At 53.8% G+C, this 12,182-nt stretch overlaps 2 protein-coding genes across 2 annotated transcripts; both read right to left on the bottom strand.

Moving 5' to 3' along the window:
- Positions 1-3,993: 3,993 nt before the first annotated feature.
- LOC119358147 lies at positions 3,994-4,710 on the bottom strand. The gene has a single exon (XM_037624831.1). It carries the CDS (start codon positions 4,708-4,710, stop codon positions 3,994-3,996), a length of 717 nt encoding a protein of 238 aa, XP_037480728.1.
- Positions 4,711-5,160: 450 nt separating this feature from the next.
- On the bottom strand, positions 5,161-5,839 carry LOC119351979 (FCS-Like Zinc finger 2-like). The gene has a single exon (XM_037618738.1). It carries the CDS (start codon positions 5,780-5,782, stop codon positions 5,492-5,494), a length of 291 nt encoding a protein of 96 aa, XP_037474635.1. The 5' UTR covers positions 5,783-5,839; the 3' UTR covers positions 5,161-5,491.
- Between the last annotated feature and the right edge of the window lie 6,343 nt (positions 5,840-12,182).

The raw sequence follows: 12,182 nt of genomic DNA, 5'->3' as shown, positions 1-12,182 counted from the left end.
CCCGTATGTGTGTTGAACGCGGAGGTGCCGTCCGTTCGGCGCTGGTCATCGGTGATTTGGATCACGTCGAGTACGACTACATCATCACCGTTCTTTTGAACGCTTCCGTGCGAGATCTACAAAGGTATGTAGATGCATCTAATTACTCGTTGCTAGATGAACTCCTAGATGATCTTGGTGAAACGAGTAGGAAAATTTTTGTTTTCTGCAACGTTCCCCAACACCCCCAACCAAGGAATGGAGGGCCGCGACCAGATTCTCGTCGGTCAGGGCCTCAGAGATTAGGCGCAAGGCGGCGTCCGCTTCCCCAAGCCTCCACAACGGGAGCGAGTGCTCCTGGAGTGGAGCCACCCGGTGCTCCAAGAACTCCCTCAGGAGCGTGGCCCCGGTCAGCTTCGCCGCCCCCAAGTTGCTTGGCCTCAGGTCCGCGTTCATCCTCTTCAGCACCGCCTTCGCACGGGGGTCGACGAGCTCCGCGCGGGACCACACGTCGACAACCTTGGGCTGCCCCGTAGGCAACACCAGACGGGGGAGAAGGCGCCCGACGTCCACCATGACCCACTTGCTTCGGAAGCCTTCGATTCTCTTCCCAGGCTTCAAGATTGCATTGGAATTGGAGTATGCGATGAAGCTCGCACATGCGGAGATATGGCCACCAGAAACCCGGAGGGAAAAATAGTGACGCAACAAGGCTACCGAGGGCTTTACCCCGACGTGAGCCTCACAGTAGTAAGCAAAAATCGCGAGGAGAAGAACAGAGTGGAGATGCAGAGCCTGCAAGTTGTACTGGCGGAGAACAGCAAAGAAGAACTCAGAGAAAGGAGGCACCAGACCGGCGATGATGGCGCTCACAAAGAGCGGATAGAAGGTGCTCCCCCTGCCTTCAGGCTGGTCGAAGCCGGCCTTGAGCACAGTCGCCCCCTTTCTGCCCTGCGCCACCGTCATCAGGCGCGTGAGAGCGAGGTTCTTCTCCGGCAGGTTCGGGGAATCCAGAGCCAGCGAGTACCAGGCCTCGGTCGGGGACTTGCGAGGCGCCATGGTGTGTCGGATGAGGAGGATTGAGACAGATCTGGAGGATTTCGGGAGCAAGAAGGAGGAGAGCGAGAAAGGGGATCTGGGGCGAGGCGAACGAGAACAAAGCAGGTAAGTCTGGCCCGGGCACCTCTTTTGTCAGATGGGCGGTTGCCGAGGCGTTGTGGGGAAGTGCAGGCGCCCATGTCCAATCAATCGCCACGCGGCGCCCAAGGCCGCAGGCTATTGGGACCCGCGGCGCTTCACTCTTGCCCTTTCGCTTCCCTGCTAGCCCAAGCCCAGGCGCGCCTTGGGCCCGAGGGCTACTGTCGGTGTTCTAGGAACGGGGGTCCCCAGACTTGCCTGTCTGCGGCATGCGGCGTGGCTCAAGTGGGGGCCCAGCACGGCCCATCTTCGTCAGCTCAAGCTTAAGACCGTCGCAAGGGGCCGAGCCTCGCGGGGCGGACGACAGGAAGCTTCCTCAGAGGCAGCCACATTAGGCAGGCTCGCGAGGAGGCGGAGAGATCAAGGTAGGGGTACCTCACGAGGAGCCCGTGACGCAAGCCATGACTAACGAGACCAGGCGGGCGCCGGCCTGCGCAGTGTCCTTGTTTCCCCTTTGGTGCAAAGGGGGCAAGCACAGGCCAAGGCATCGGGCAAAGGTTACCGTTCCGGTGCAACAAGACCAAGACCAACATAGCGGCAGGACGGAGGTCACCGTGGAGCCCAAGATGGCGTCATCACCAGTACTTTTGGCAGCTGAAGATCACCTTTGATCAGGATAACTTGTACTAGATGTTCCCCTTCAAAATGGCCAATTGTTGGCGCCCTTCCCACTCATTATTTGGGGAGAGGCTCAGGGCCTCTATAAATAGAGGTAGCCACCACAAAGGAAAGGGGATCAATCGATCGAGACATCAAGACATCGACACACCCAAGAGCAGGGACATCTAGAGATCTGATAGAGCCCTAGCGGAGAGAGAGAGGCGACTGAACTCACCCAAGCAGTTCATCGCACCAGATCAAGAACACCTCTCGCGAGGCTGTTCTTCCCTTGTACTATTCATCACCAGCCCCTGAGGCAATCCACCACACCACACACTGGAGTAGGGTATTACACCACTACGATGGCCCGAACCAGTATAAACCTCGTGTCCCTTGTGTTGTTCGTTGTTTCCAGCTTAGATCACGCGAGGAGATGATCGGTAGGGGAGAGATCTCCGCGCGCACCCCAGTGTTCGAATCTCAGGGGTCTGCCGGAACCCGAAATCCGACAGACGCGGTCTTGGTTATTGTCCACGAGCGATGAGATCCCTCACCTTGCGGGTAAGGTGCCCGTCGGTGGTGCTCATGACATAGTTGCATCGACAGGCAGATCTGCACCGATGTGCGAGCTCGCCTTAGCCAAGGCCAGAGGGCTATAACCGGAGTTTATGAAGGGAGTATTTAAATTTGGACACGTACTTAATTTGTTGAATTGTTTTTGAGATGGCTGATGCTAGGCGCACGCAGGCCGGCCAAAATTTTGGCCGGTTGGGCCAAGCCGTTGATTTTCCACGCATCCCTTTTGCATCTCGTGTTGACCAGCAACTTGTGTCTCGCTACCGCTCATCGCCATAGCAGCCGTCCCGAGCATCGCGTGGTCCCGTCATCATCAGCAGGTCGTCGTCGCTAGCAGCCTTGCTGCGTCCTTCAAGAGGTCGCCGTCCTCGCTAAGCAGCCTTGCGATGTCCGATGCAGCACGGCGACGCCGTCGTTCGAGCATTGCGTGGTCGTCGTAGAGTCGTCGCGTGGTCATGGCAACATCGGCCGCCAGTTGCCGCGGTAGCAACTCTGGTGGCGTCGTGTGGTCGTCCCACGCTATTGCTGGTTCCAGCAAAATTCAATGCCCGATGTAGCAAATTATGTCGCTGGATGCAACTCTGCCACATCAATGCTCCACTGGTTCCAGCAAATAAAAATGTCAGCCGTAGCAAATTGATGCACGGGTTGTACCATTTTTTGCCCCGGTTGCAGCTCTGCCACGCCTCCCCTCCCTCCCTTGTTTGGCGTGCGAGCCATCCTGGTCAGGCCATTCTACATTGGGTGTCGCCGACACTCGGGCATGGGGGCAGTTGGTGGCGGGGACTCAGTCTTGTTGAAATCCCTATCCGACTGCGTGGACGGCAACGCCCGATGGCGCTGTTCCCCTCCTTGGAGGCATCGGTATGGACTGAGCCCTCCCCCACTTCCCATTCCCCTAGGTCTTCCGGGCGAAAGCCCTAACTCTCTTGGGCGGCGGCAATGCTTTGGGAGTCGTTCTCTTCTTAAAGGCGCCGCTTCAAGAGCCATGTAGTCGGTGGGAGCTTGTGGGTGGTGGGTGGCGGCGGCAATGTGGCCCTCTTCATCCTAGCCGGAAACTTCCCCTCCTCTGATGCTGGATGTGTGCAGCGGCAATGCTCTGCTCAAGGAGAGCCTCCGGCGTGTCGTTGGGAATGCGCTGACCCTGTTATGTGGCCATTTTCCAGCAGCATCCATCCTATCTTGCGACGGTGCGGCGCCTTCGATCCAAGCATGGAGGTAATGGCCTTTTTCGAAGATGGAGGGATGGATGTGCCGTGCCGGGGTCCGTAGGTGCATGGTGACGGCATGCCCCGCTGGTGTCCGCCCCTCTCTCCTCCGAACCTGTGTGATCTTGTTCCTGGTGTAGCGTCTCAGAGGAGAACATCGGCGTCTTCAGCTTCATTCTCCTTTGCTTATCTTCACTTTCGTAGCATGTGAGGCTTAGTTTGTGTTGTCTATCGTTCATGTATCTTATTCTTACCGCCTTATTTTGCTTTCTCTTTGTATGAGGGCGTGTGCTTATAATCCTGACTGGTTGATGGATTTGTTAATTCAAAGTCAGGCTAGCCTCGAGCCCATCTTGAACTCGGTTGATGCCTTTTCTCTAAGAAAAGTTGATCACTCCAAAATGATTAATAGAATTTTGAAATTATTTTTTCCCTATTCAAACTGTTTACCATGCAGCATATCAGTACGGCCGCGCATTAGTATACATGTAACTTGCGTTATTTTACCAGATTGGTGTGGATCAAAAAATTTAGGGCCATGGGAGTTGCTGTCCCCCGAGGGGGCCGGGACGTCGAGCGGCACGACGGCAGGGTTGGAGCGGCGGCGCTTGTTCCCCGAGGAGCCTGCGGGCGCGGCGGCGGCGGCGAAGGGCGAGGTGGCGGCGTTGGCGGGGTCCCAGAGGCGGGAGCAGAGGTGGAGGACGTCGCGGTCGTGCGGGGCGAGGGGGGCGGGGTCGAGGCCCCTGGCGACGCGGGAGGAGACGTTGCGGTGCTTGTTCTTGAGGCGGCGGAGCTTCTCGGAGAGCTGGGAGCGGGTGTAGGGCTGCGGCATGGACTCGGAGAAGCGGTCGTAGAAGACGTTGAGGTCGCGCGGGAAGACGAGGCCCTGCGCGCCGCAGCCGAGGAGGCCCTGCAGGAAGCGCAGCTCGTCGGACTCGGACCAGATGCGCTGGAACTTGAAGGGCGGGTTCTGGCCGGAGGAGGCGGCGCCGGCGGAGGAGGAGGGCGAGGAGGAGGCGCGCGGCGGGGAGCGGCGCTTGATGGGGAGCTTGCGCGCGGCGGAGGCGGGGGGCGGGGACGGGGTCGGGTGCGGTGCGGTCGGGGTGGGGATCTGGCCGGCGTTTGGCAACCTGAAGGAATGGATGTCCATTTGCTCGCACAATGCACCAAAGGAAAAGAAAAAAGGCACTATTTCGATGATCCATCTGGTCGCCTGGGAGATATGGAAAGAGCGTAATAGACGCGTTTTTCAGCAGCGAGAAATGACGACCACCCAACTGATTAGGATAGTTAGAGAGGAGATTAATTTGTGGAATTTGGCAGGTGCCAAAATCCCATTTGATCCGGGCTGATTGTTTTTCTCTTCTTCCTTTCTAGCGCCAGGCCTTTTCTGGTGCTTTCCCTCCTGGGTTTTTGCTTGTATTCTTTCCTTGCTAATCAACGAATTTGGTAGATCTCTTACCAACATTCAAAAAAAAAAATTTAGGGCAACGATAATTTATATCGATTGCCATGAATTATTTACGACGAGAGTGCTCTAGCACAGTTTAAATCATCAAGGGGAACAAAATAAGAGATGGAGCAGACGAGCTACCCAAACTGAAGCTAAACAAATGTGAATGATATTTGATTGCATTCTTCAAATTCAAATAAAAAAATCATCGGCACAGCACAGGCCGACCAAGAACAAGTACAATTTCCATCCCGGCAGCTTAATCAGCCATGGACACATATGGGAAGCTACAGGCACTGATGCTTGGTGCCGCCTGATGCTGCTGCCCTCCCTTGTCTCCTGTAGGCGGCGCCAAGCTGTACCTGGTGCCTCCACCGGACCAGGCTAGAGCACCGGCCGGAGAGACGGAAACGACGATGATTCTTCAGAATTCATTCAGATCTTGTCGATCCAAACAAAACCTTCAGCGGCCAGGCGGTTAGCTTGCGACCGACACCTTGCTGGACTGCCGTTGCCCACGGTGGGACTCCGTCTCCGCCGAGAACCGCTGCTGCCTCCGCGCGGCCTGCTTGGCACAGACGGCGTCGAGGTGCATCTGCTCGTGCCGACACTCCTCGCTGCAGTAGGGCGTGTCCCCTCTGTACATGAAGACGTCGCGGTCGCGCGCCAGCGGCTTGGCGCAGAGCGCGCACGCGTCCGTCGGCGGCATGCCGGGCTCGCCGAGCAGCTCGTCGTCGAAGAAGAAGGAGCAGGCCACCGATGCCACCATGGTAGGTGTGTGTAGGTCAGTAGGTGGCTTTCGAGCAAAATGCTGAGCAGAGGAGAGCGAGCGAGTTGTGTGGAGAAAAGAGTGGAAGCTCAGGTATATATGGTGCGTGGAGACGGACACGGCAATGCCGTCGGAATACTGTGGACCGGTGCGCCCACGGGTCGGGCAATACTGCGCTCGGCTCCACCGAGGAAAACAACGGCGAGGTCGACCAGGTCCCGAATAATGAACGTCCCTGTTGATGTAAGTTGTGATATTTTGTGAAGGCTAGAAATGTAGCTGTATTTAAAAACTCTCAAAAATACTTGAAGTATATTCCGGCTGTACTTGTGTGGGTATAGATTAGACAGCTTTGCTTAAAATAGCGCTAACGGTGAACAGTGGTATCTCCAACCCATCAGGGTTTAAATCCTGATGCTCGCATTTATTCTGAATTTATTTCAGGAATTCCGGCGATACGCTTTCAGTCGGAGGAGACGTTCCCGTCGACTACGAGGCGTCTACGGTGACTTCGTAAAGTCTCAAGATGATATGCCGGCTCAGTCTTTTGAAGGTGCTCATAGGGGTAGGGTGTGCGTGTGTGCGTTCATAAGGGTGAGTGTATGCGCATTTATATAAGCGCTTGCGTCTGTACTTTGTTAAAAAAATTATTAGCACGCCAGCCTTTTTCCATGTTAAAATTAAATTCGAGGCATACCGTCAATCATCCGAGGACCAAGCAATCACATGAGGCATGACACCGAGATTTGTTAACGAGGTTCACCAATATGGCTGCATCCCCGAGGCTTGACTACGGGCGCTCCTCCCCGTGACACCGTCACAATACCGCATCCTGGCCACCCGGGCGCCGGCACACGCCGCCGGCTCCCCTTTGCGCGCCTGTGCTATTATGTTGGTATAGGTTACATCGTGTGTCTACCCCCGCTATATATGAGAGGCCTACGATACAAGTGTCCTACTAGGACACGACTCCATATCCTATCTAAACACAATACAACTACAAGTCCAACTGTAACCTACCTTGTACACAATATTCGACACAACTCTAATAAACTCCACCTTGGCGAATATTCTTCACCACCTTGGATTTGTCCATGCGTCAAACTTCCATGTACATTGGACTTGAGTTTATCCCGTGAGTACCGTTGCTACTCCAAAGACTCCATGTGACTCCACCTGCAACTTGTAGTCCCTCCTTTTCCTGACCACACTCAACACTCGAGCAAAATTAAGTTACTTGTTACTCTAGTTTGTGCTCCCAACTATCAGAGTATCAGTCCAACGTCATCACACACTGATCACTGACCTACGTGAAAGTGAACAACTCACATATTGGGTGTCACACATAAGAGTTACCTGAACTCAACATCACCGCTCCTTTCTTGACCACCTGTCTGAAACTTGAAAGAATTTCACCGTTGCTTGTAGTCATCCCAAGTCAAATTCGCAGTTGTCTCACCACATGTGTGACCACCAGAGCCCTGACCCGTCTCCATGTCCCGTGCTAACCACACGCCTCGCCGCTATTACCGCGTCGAGTCTCCGCTGTCTCGGACGAGTCTCAAGGGTCATGAAACCACACCACTCAACCCCCACTACAGAGTACCATCGATCATCACCGACCGATGACGAGTTTCACGCTTCCATCAGACCACTGGGCTCTAGTCCGAACTGCATGTCACTCGCTTTCCCCCTTGCTGAATAGGCTTCGGCCCCGTCGGCTTACGCCGTAGCCCCTCAATCCAGCTCCACCTTCAACATGACTCCATGGTAGATGATCAATCCACCCCTGCGCCTCATCGACTTCAAGCTCCGTGTATACACCACCTTGAATCAATCCCGCGCCATAGTCTTGTCGAAGCCACACAAGCCCTCAGGCCTGCGCCACATGTTTCCACGCCCCAGAAGTCGGCCACCATCAGCATCACGCTCCTATGTCATCCTCGCTGATCCCACCACCGTCCTCTGTACCAACCGACTTGCGTCGATCCGTCAGACTGTCTAGGCCGACCCAGCCGAACTCGTTCGACTGTATGACACGCTTCAAGGCTCCCAAATCGTCTTCGGCGAATTTCCATCCATCACATGATAATTCCATCTTAGCTGGCTTGGCTTCCCGCAACACCTTCAAGCATCCGTGTTGTACCAACAACTTTTCACCCTTGTCTACCATAATTCAAAGCTTCCAGTTCTATCGAACTTCTCCACCTCAAACCTGATATCCATTGGCGCCAGAGTTTTTTGTACGGCTGACACTGCGAAAAAAAATAACCAGGCAGTTCTTCCCGTGATCCCCAAGTACACGAACGACACCTGCGCATACTACTAGCGATTCAACTAGCTGGTCTTCACGTGACGTAGCTCCTTTGACACTAATTCCGATGCTGGCTGCTGCCTTGCTTTGCCTCAAGCCCTACGCAAGTAGTGCTCCCTGATGGATATTCTATTCTGCCGATTTGATCTGCCTCGCCTCCGTCCGCGTGAACGAGGACTTGGTCCTCTTTTAGTCCAAAACAAATCTCACTTTCTGCTGATTGCATCGAGATAATCGCCAACCCTGCCCAAGCAGCGTACAGTACGCCGCTGCCTTAGCCGAGCGACAGCACGTACGCGCGCTCGTGTTGGGCGCCGCTGGCTCGCCTCCAGTGGCTGCTGGACCGTACCATGGCCCAACTGCGTCGCCGCGCACGGTCGGTACTGCTGCTGCCTGCAAAATTTTCAATCTCGCCGAGTCCGTCTTCGGATCCAAATTCAACGCACCTCACGCGACCGCGTTGCCACGCTGGCTTTTCCGATCTCGCCCAGCGACTGATTTTTCCACGATATCTCACCTCTAGATCAACGTACAACGATTTTGTCGTAACCTTGCTCATGATACCACTTGTTAGAATTAAATTCGGGGCACACCGTCAATCAATCAAGCAATCACACGAGGCATGACATCGTGATTTGTTAACGAGGTTCACCGATATGGCTACATCCCCGGGCCTTGACTACAGGCGCTCCTCCCCGTGACACCGTCACAATACCGCACCCTGGCCACCCGGGCGCCGGCGCACGCCGCCGGCTCCCCCTTGCGCGCATGTGCTATTATGTTGACATAAGTTACATCGTGCGTCTACCCCGCTATATATGAGAGGCCTAGGATACAAGTGTCCTACTAGGACACGACTCCATATCCTATCTAAACACAATACAACTACAAGTCCAACTGTAACCTAACTTGTACACAATATTCGACACAACTCTAACATTCCAAACGCCTACCGTGCCTCTATCTCAAAATAAAAATAAAAATAAGACAGGCGCCCCCCATGGCAAATAATAGACACCAATGCCTATCGTGCACTGTACTGTATGTGATATTTTGAGCAAATAATTCGAGGTCTTCTCCTTCAGTTAGTGTCATACGGGAGGGAGGGAATCTTGAGCTGTGGTGCACCCGTGCGAGCGTGCATGCACGCCACAGCAGCAACTTGTGGGCAGTGGACTCGCGCGCACACTTGCACATCTTGTCTACGCACCTGCTGCAGGCAAAGTCTGCGGCCATTTACAGTCCTTAAAACTTGAGGCTCAAGGTCAAAGCGTGGAAAGTCAAAGCGTGGAAAATCGTTTACCTCGACCTGATCACCGGCACGAATCAGAGCGTTGACATGTATTGGGAGAGCATCAAGGCTGAGTTTGACTAGTGCAAGCTGGTCGACCCCTACTTCACCGACGTCCACATGCAGCGCGACTCGAAGGCCATAGCGAACCACTAGGGGCTCATCCAAACGGCGTGCAACAAATGGCATGGGATCGTTGAGGAGATTGTGGCTTGCCTGTAGAGCGACGCCAACATCGAGGGTCAGTATGACACGCCGGTCTCTACCATTTATTTTCGCCGCGTGCGCCGCCGACTATTGTTTCCTCGGCGCAGAAGGCGGATGTTCGCCATGTATCGTCATAGCAGCATCACTGGCCAAGATTTCAAGTACCTCCACGTCTTCTCCCGGATCGAGAAGTGCGAGAAGTGGACGAAAGTCTGGCGCACCCTCGCCAAGGCCAAGGAGACGTACAAGCCGGACACGCCTACGCCGGGTGCGGCCGACAGACGCCCGGACGGTAACAAAAGGGCCAAGTCGGCAAAACACGCCGAGTTGGTTACCGCGCGTGTGCAAGAGTCTATCGAGCATTGCATCGCCGACGCCCAGACCCAGGCGGCTCAGCGGGAAGAGAAAACCGAGGCACGGTGGTCGGCTTTGATGACGAATAGTGCCGTCAAGTTCGACCTGCTCCGGACGAACGTCGCCGCGAAGGAGAGGAACACCGACCTGGCTTTCCGGATTGGGGGGGGGGGGCATGCTCCGGAGCGACGACGAGCAGCTCAAGGCGTGGTACCTAGCGGAGCGTGGCCACATCCTGAACCAGATGCCGTCGACGGCGGCGCCAACTCCCACTCCCACGCCGACCCCAACGCCGTGCCAAGCCCGAGCGATGATGCCTTCACGACGCCCAACACAGAAGCCGCGCCGACGCCGACCAGCCCGCGCACGCCGACTCCTCCATCGCCGGAGGCCGACACCGCCGTTTGATGCATTGCCTACGCGTCCTTTTTTTTGCACGCCAAACTATGGCAAGGTGATTGCCGAACCGTGACGCTGATCGCTGGACTTGTGGCGTTTTTTGGGTGGCGGGAATGGACAAGTTTGAATTACAACACCTTAGGGGCGGCACTTGGGGCGTGGTTGGGACCTAGATCACCCCCAGGGCCTAAAAATCGTTGAGTGAGCGCCTGAAATAGCGCCGGCCTAAGCGCTGGGGGGGCGCACAAGTGGAGATGCTCTAAGTTGTGATATTTTGTGAAGGCTAGAAATGTAGCTGTATTTGAAAACTCTCAAAAATACTTTGCTTAAAAATGTAGTTGTAAGTTGTGATATTCCGGCTGTACTCGTGTGAGTATAAGATTAGGCAGCTTTGCTTAAAATAGCGCTAACGCTTAGTGCTAATTAATTACAAGCGCGCCAGCCTTTTTCCCAACGCCTGCCGTGAGTCTATCTCAAAAAAAAGAAAGACAGGTGCCTTACAACTACTCAAAAATACCGTCGTTTCGTGAGGTGTTTTCTCAAAAATGCCATTACATATTATAAAAATACCATCGTTCCATTAGATGTTTGCTAAGAAATGTCATTAGACATCGTTATTGTCAGGACAAAACTCGTTGACCATGTTATATGACAAAAATACCCCAATACTCACATGTCAGATCTCTATATTTCACAATGATAAGTATGGACCTCACTTGTTCGCAGTAAGCAAGCGAATAATTTTAGAGAAAATAAGAACGCTGTTGGGATCAAGTGGGACCCATACTTTATTGTAGTGAGATAGAGGAAGAACTGACATATTAGTCTATAGGTATTTTGATCATTATGACATGAAAAACGAGATTTGAGCTGACAATCATGATGTCGAGTGACATTTTTGAGCATGTGCCTAACAAAACGATGGCATTTTTGAGCAGATGTGATTCCTAGTGGCAAAATTGAGTAGTGAGAATCAGTGGCATAAATGATAAAAAGACTAAAAATAAAAATGAGATAGGTGCCCCAGATGGCTAATAAATAATAATAGACACCAATGCCTACCGTGCACTGTACTGTATGTGGTATTTTGAGCAAATAATTCGAGGTCTTCTCCTTCAGTTAGTGTCATACGGGAGGGAGGGAATCTTGAGCTGTGGTGCACCCGTGCGGGCGTGCATGCACGCCACAGCATCAACTTGTGAGCAGCTTTTTTTTTTCTGAAACAACTTGTGAGCAGTTGACTCGCGCACACACTGCAGATCTTGTTTACGCACCAGCTGCAAGCAATGTGTGCGGCCATTTTGCAGTCTTTAAAACTTGAGGCTCAAGGATGCTGCTAGAGAAAAGTACGAGATTATTGAGCCGTTTAACGAGAGAGAGGTTGCCAGCCAGGTTTGTTTAGCTAGCTCGGGGATCGTGCACATTTTCGTATCATGGCGTTGCAGCTGCAGTTGCCGTTGAGCGTTGAACGGATCGACTCGAGATTCCATTGGCATCTCTCAGTCCACTGTTCTCGAGATTCCGTCGAGGCATGCAGGCCTCCTCCTGGGGAGCAGCTTTTCTCAAGATTTGCATGCAATTTGTTTTGTTTTTTGCAGATTCCTCGAGTAGTAACACTGACGCGTCGGCCGTAATCATCGGAGTGAAACTTGGGAGTATCTGACTACAAATTATTGCTGGCACGCACGGCGATCTCTTGGAAGTACTCACGGTCGACTGCCGAGTGCTGCCGACCACAACTAACCTTGGCTGCAGAGTGTGGAGTATTGGGCTCGCTAATTTTCGCTTCCAGGGACAAAAAAGAGGCCGTGCACGTGCCCAATAGCTGTTGCTGC

Source organism: Triticum dicoccoides, chromosome 2A (assembly GCF_002162155.2).
Source record: "Triticum dicoccoides isolate Atlit2015 ecotype Zavitan chromosome 2A, WEW_v2.0, whole genome shotgun sequence".
NCBI classification, from domain to species: domain Eukaryota; kingdom Viridiplantae; phylum Streptophyta; class Magnoliopsida; order Poales; family Poaceae; genus Triticum; species Triticum dicoccoides.
Note: the sequence above shows the minus strand (reverse complement) of the source record. Positions and strands in the feature narration are given on the sequence as shown.

Bases quoted from the DNA above. Each gene is read 5' to 3' on its own strand.
- LOC119358147 (XM_037624831.1), bottom strand. From the start codon at position 4,710: ATGGACATCCATTCCTTCAGGTTGCCAAACGCCGGCCAGATCCCCACC.
- LOC119351979 (XM_037618738.1), bottom strand. From the start codon at position 5,782: ATGGTGGCATCGGTGGCCTGCTCCTTCTTCTTCGACGACGAGCTGCTC.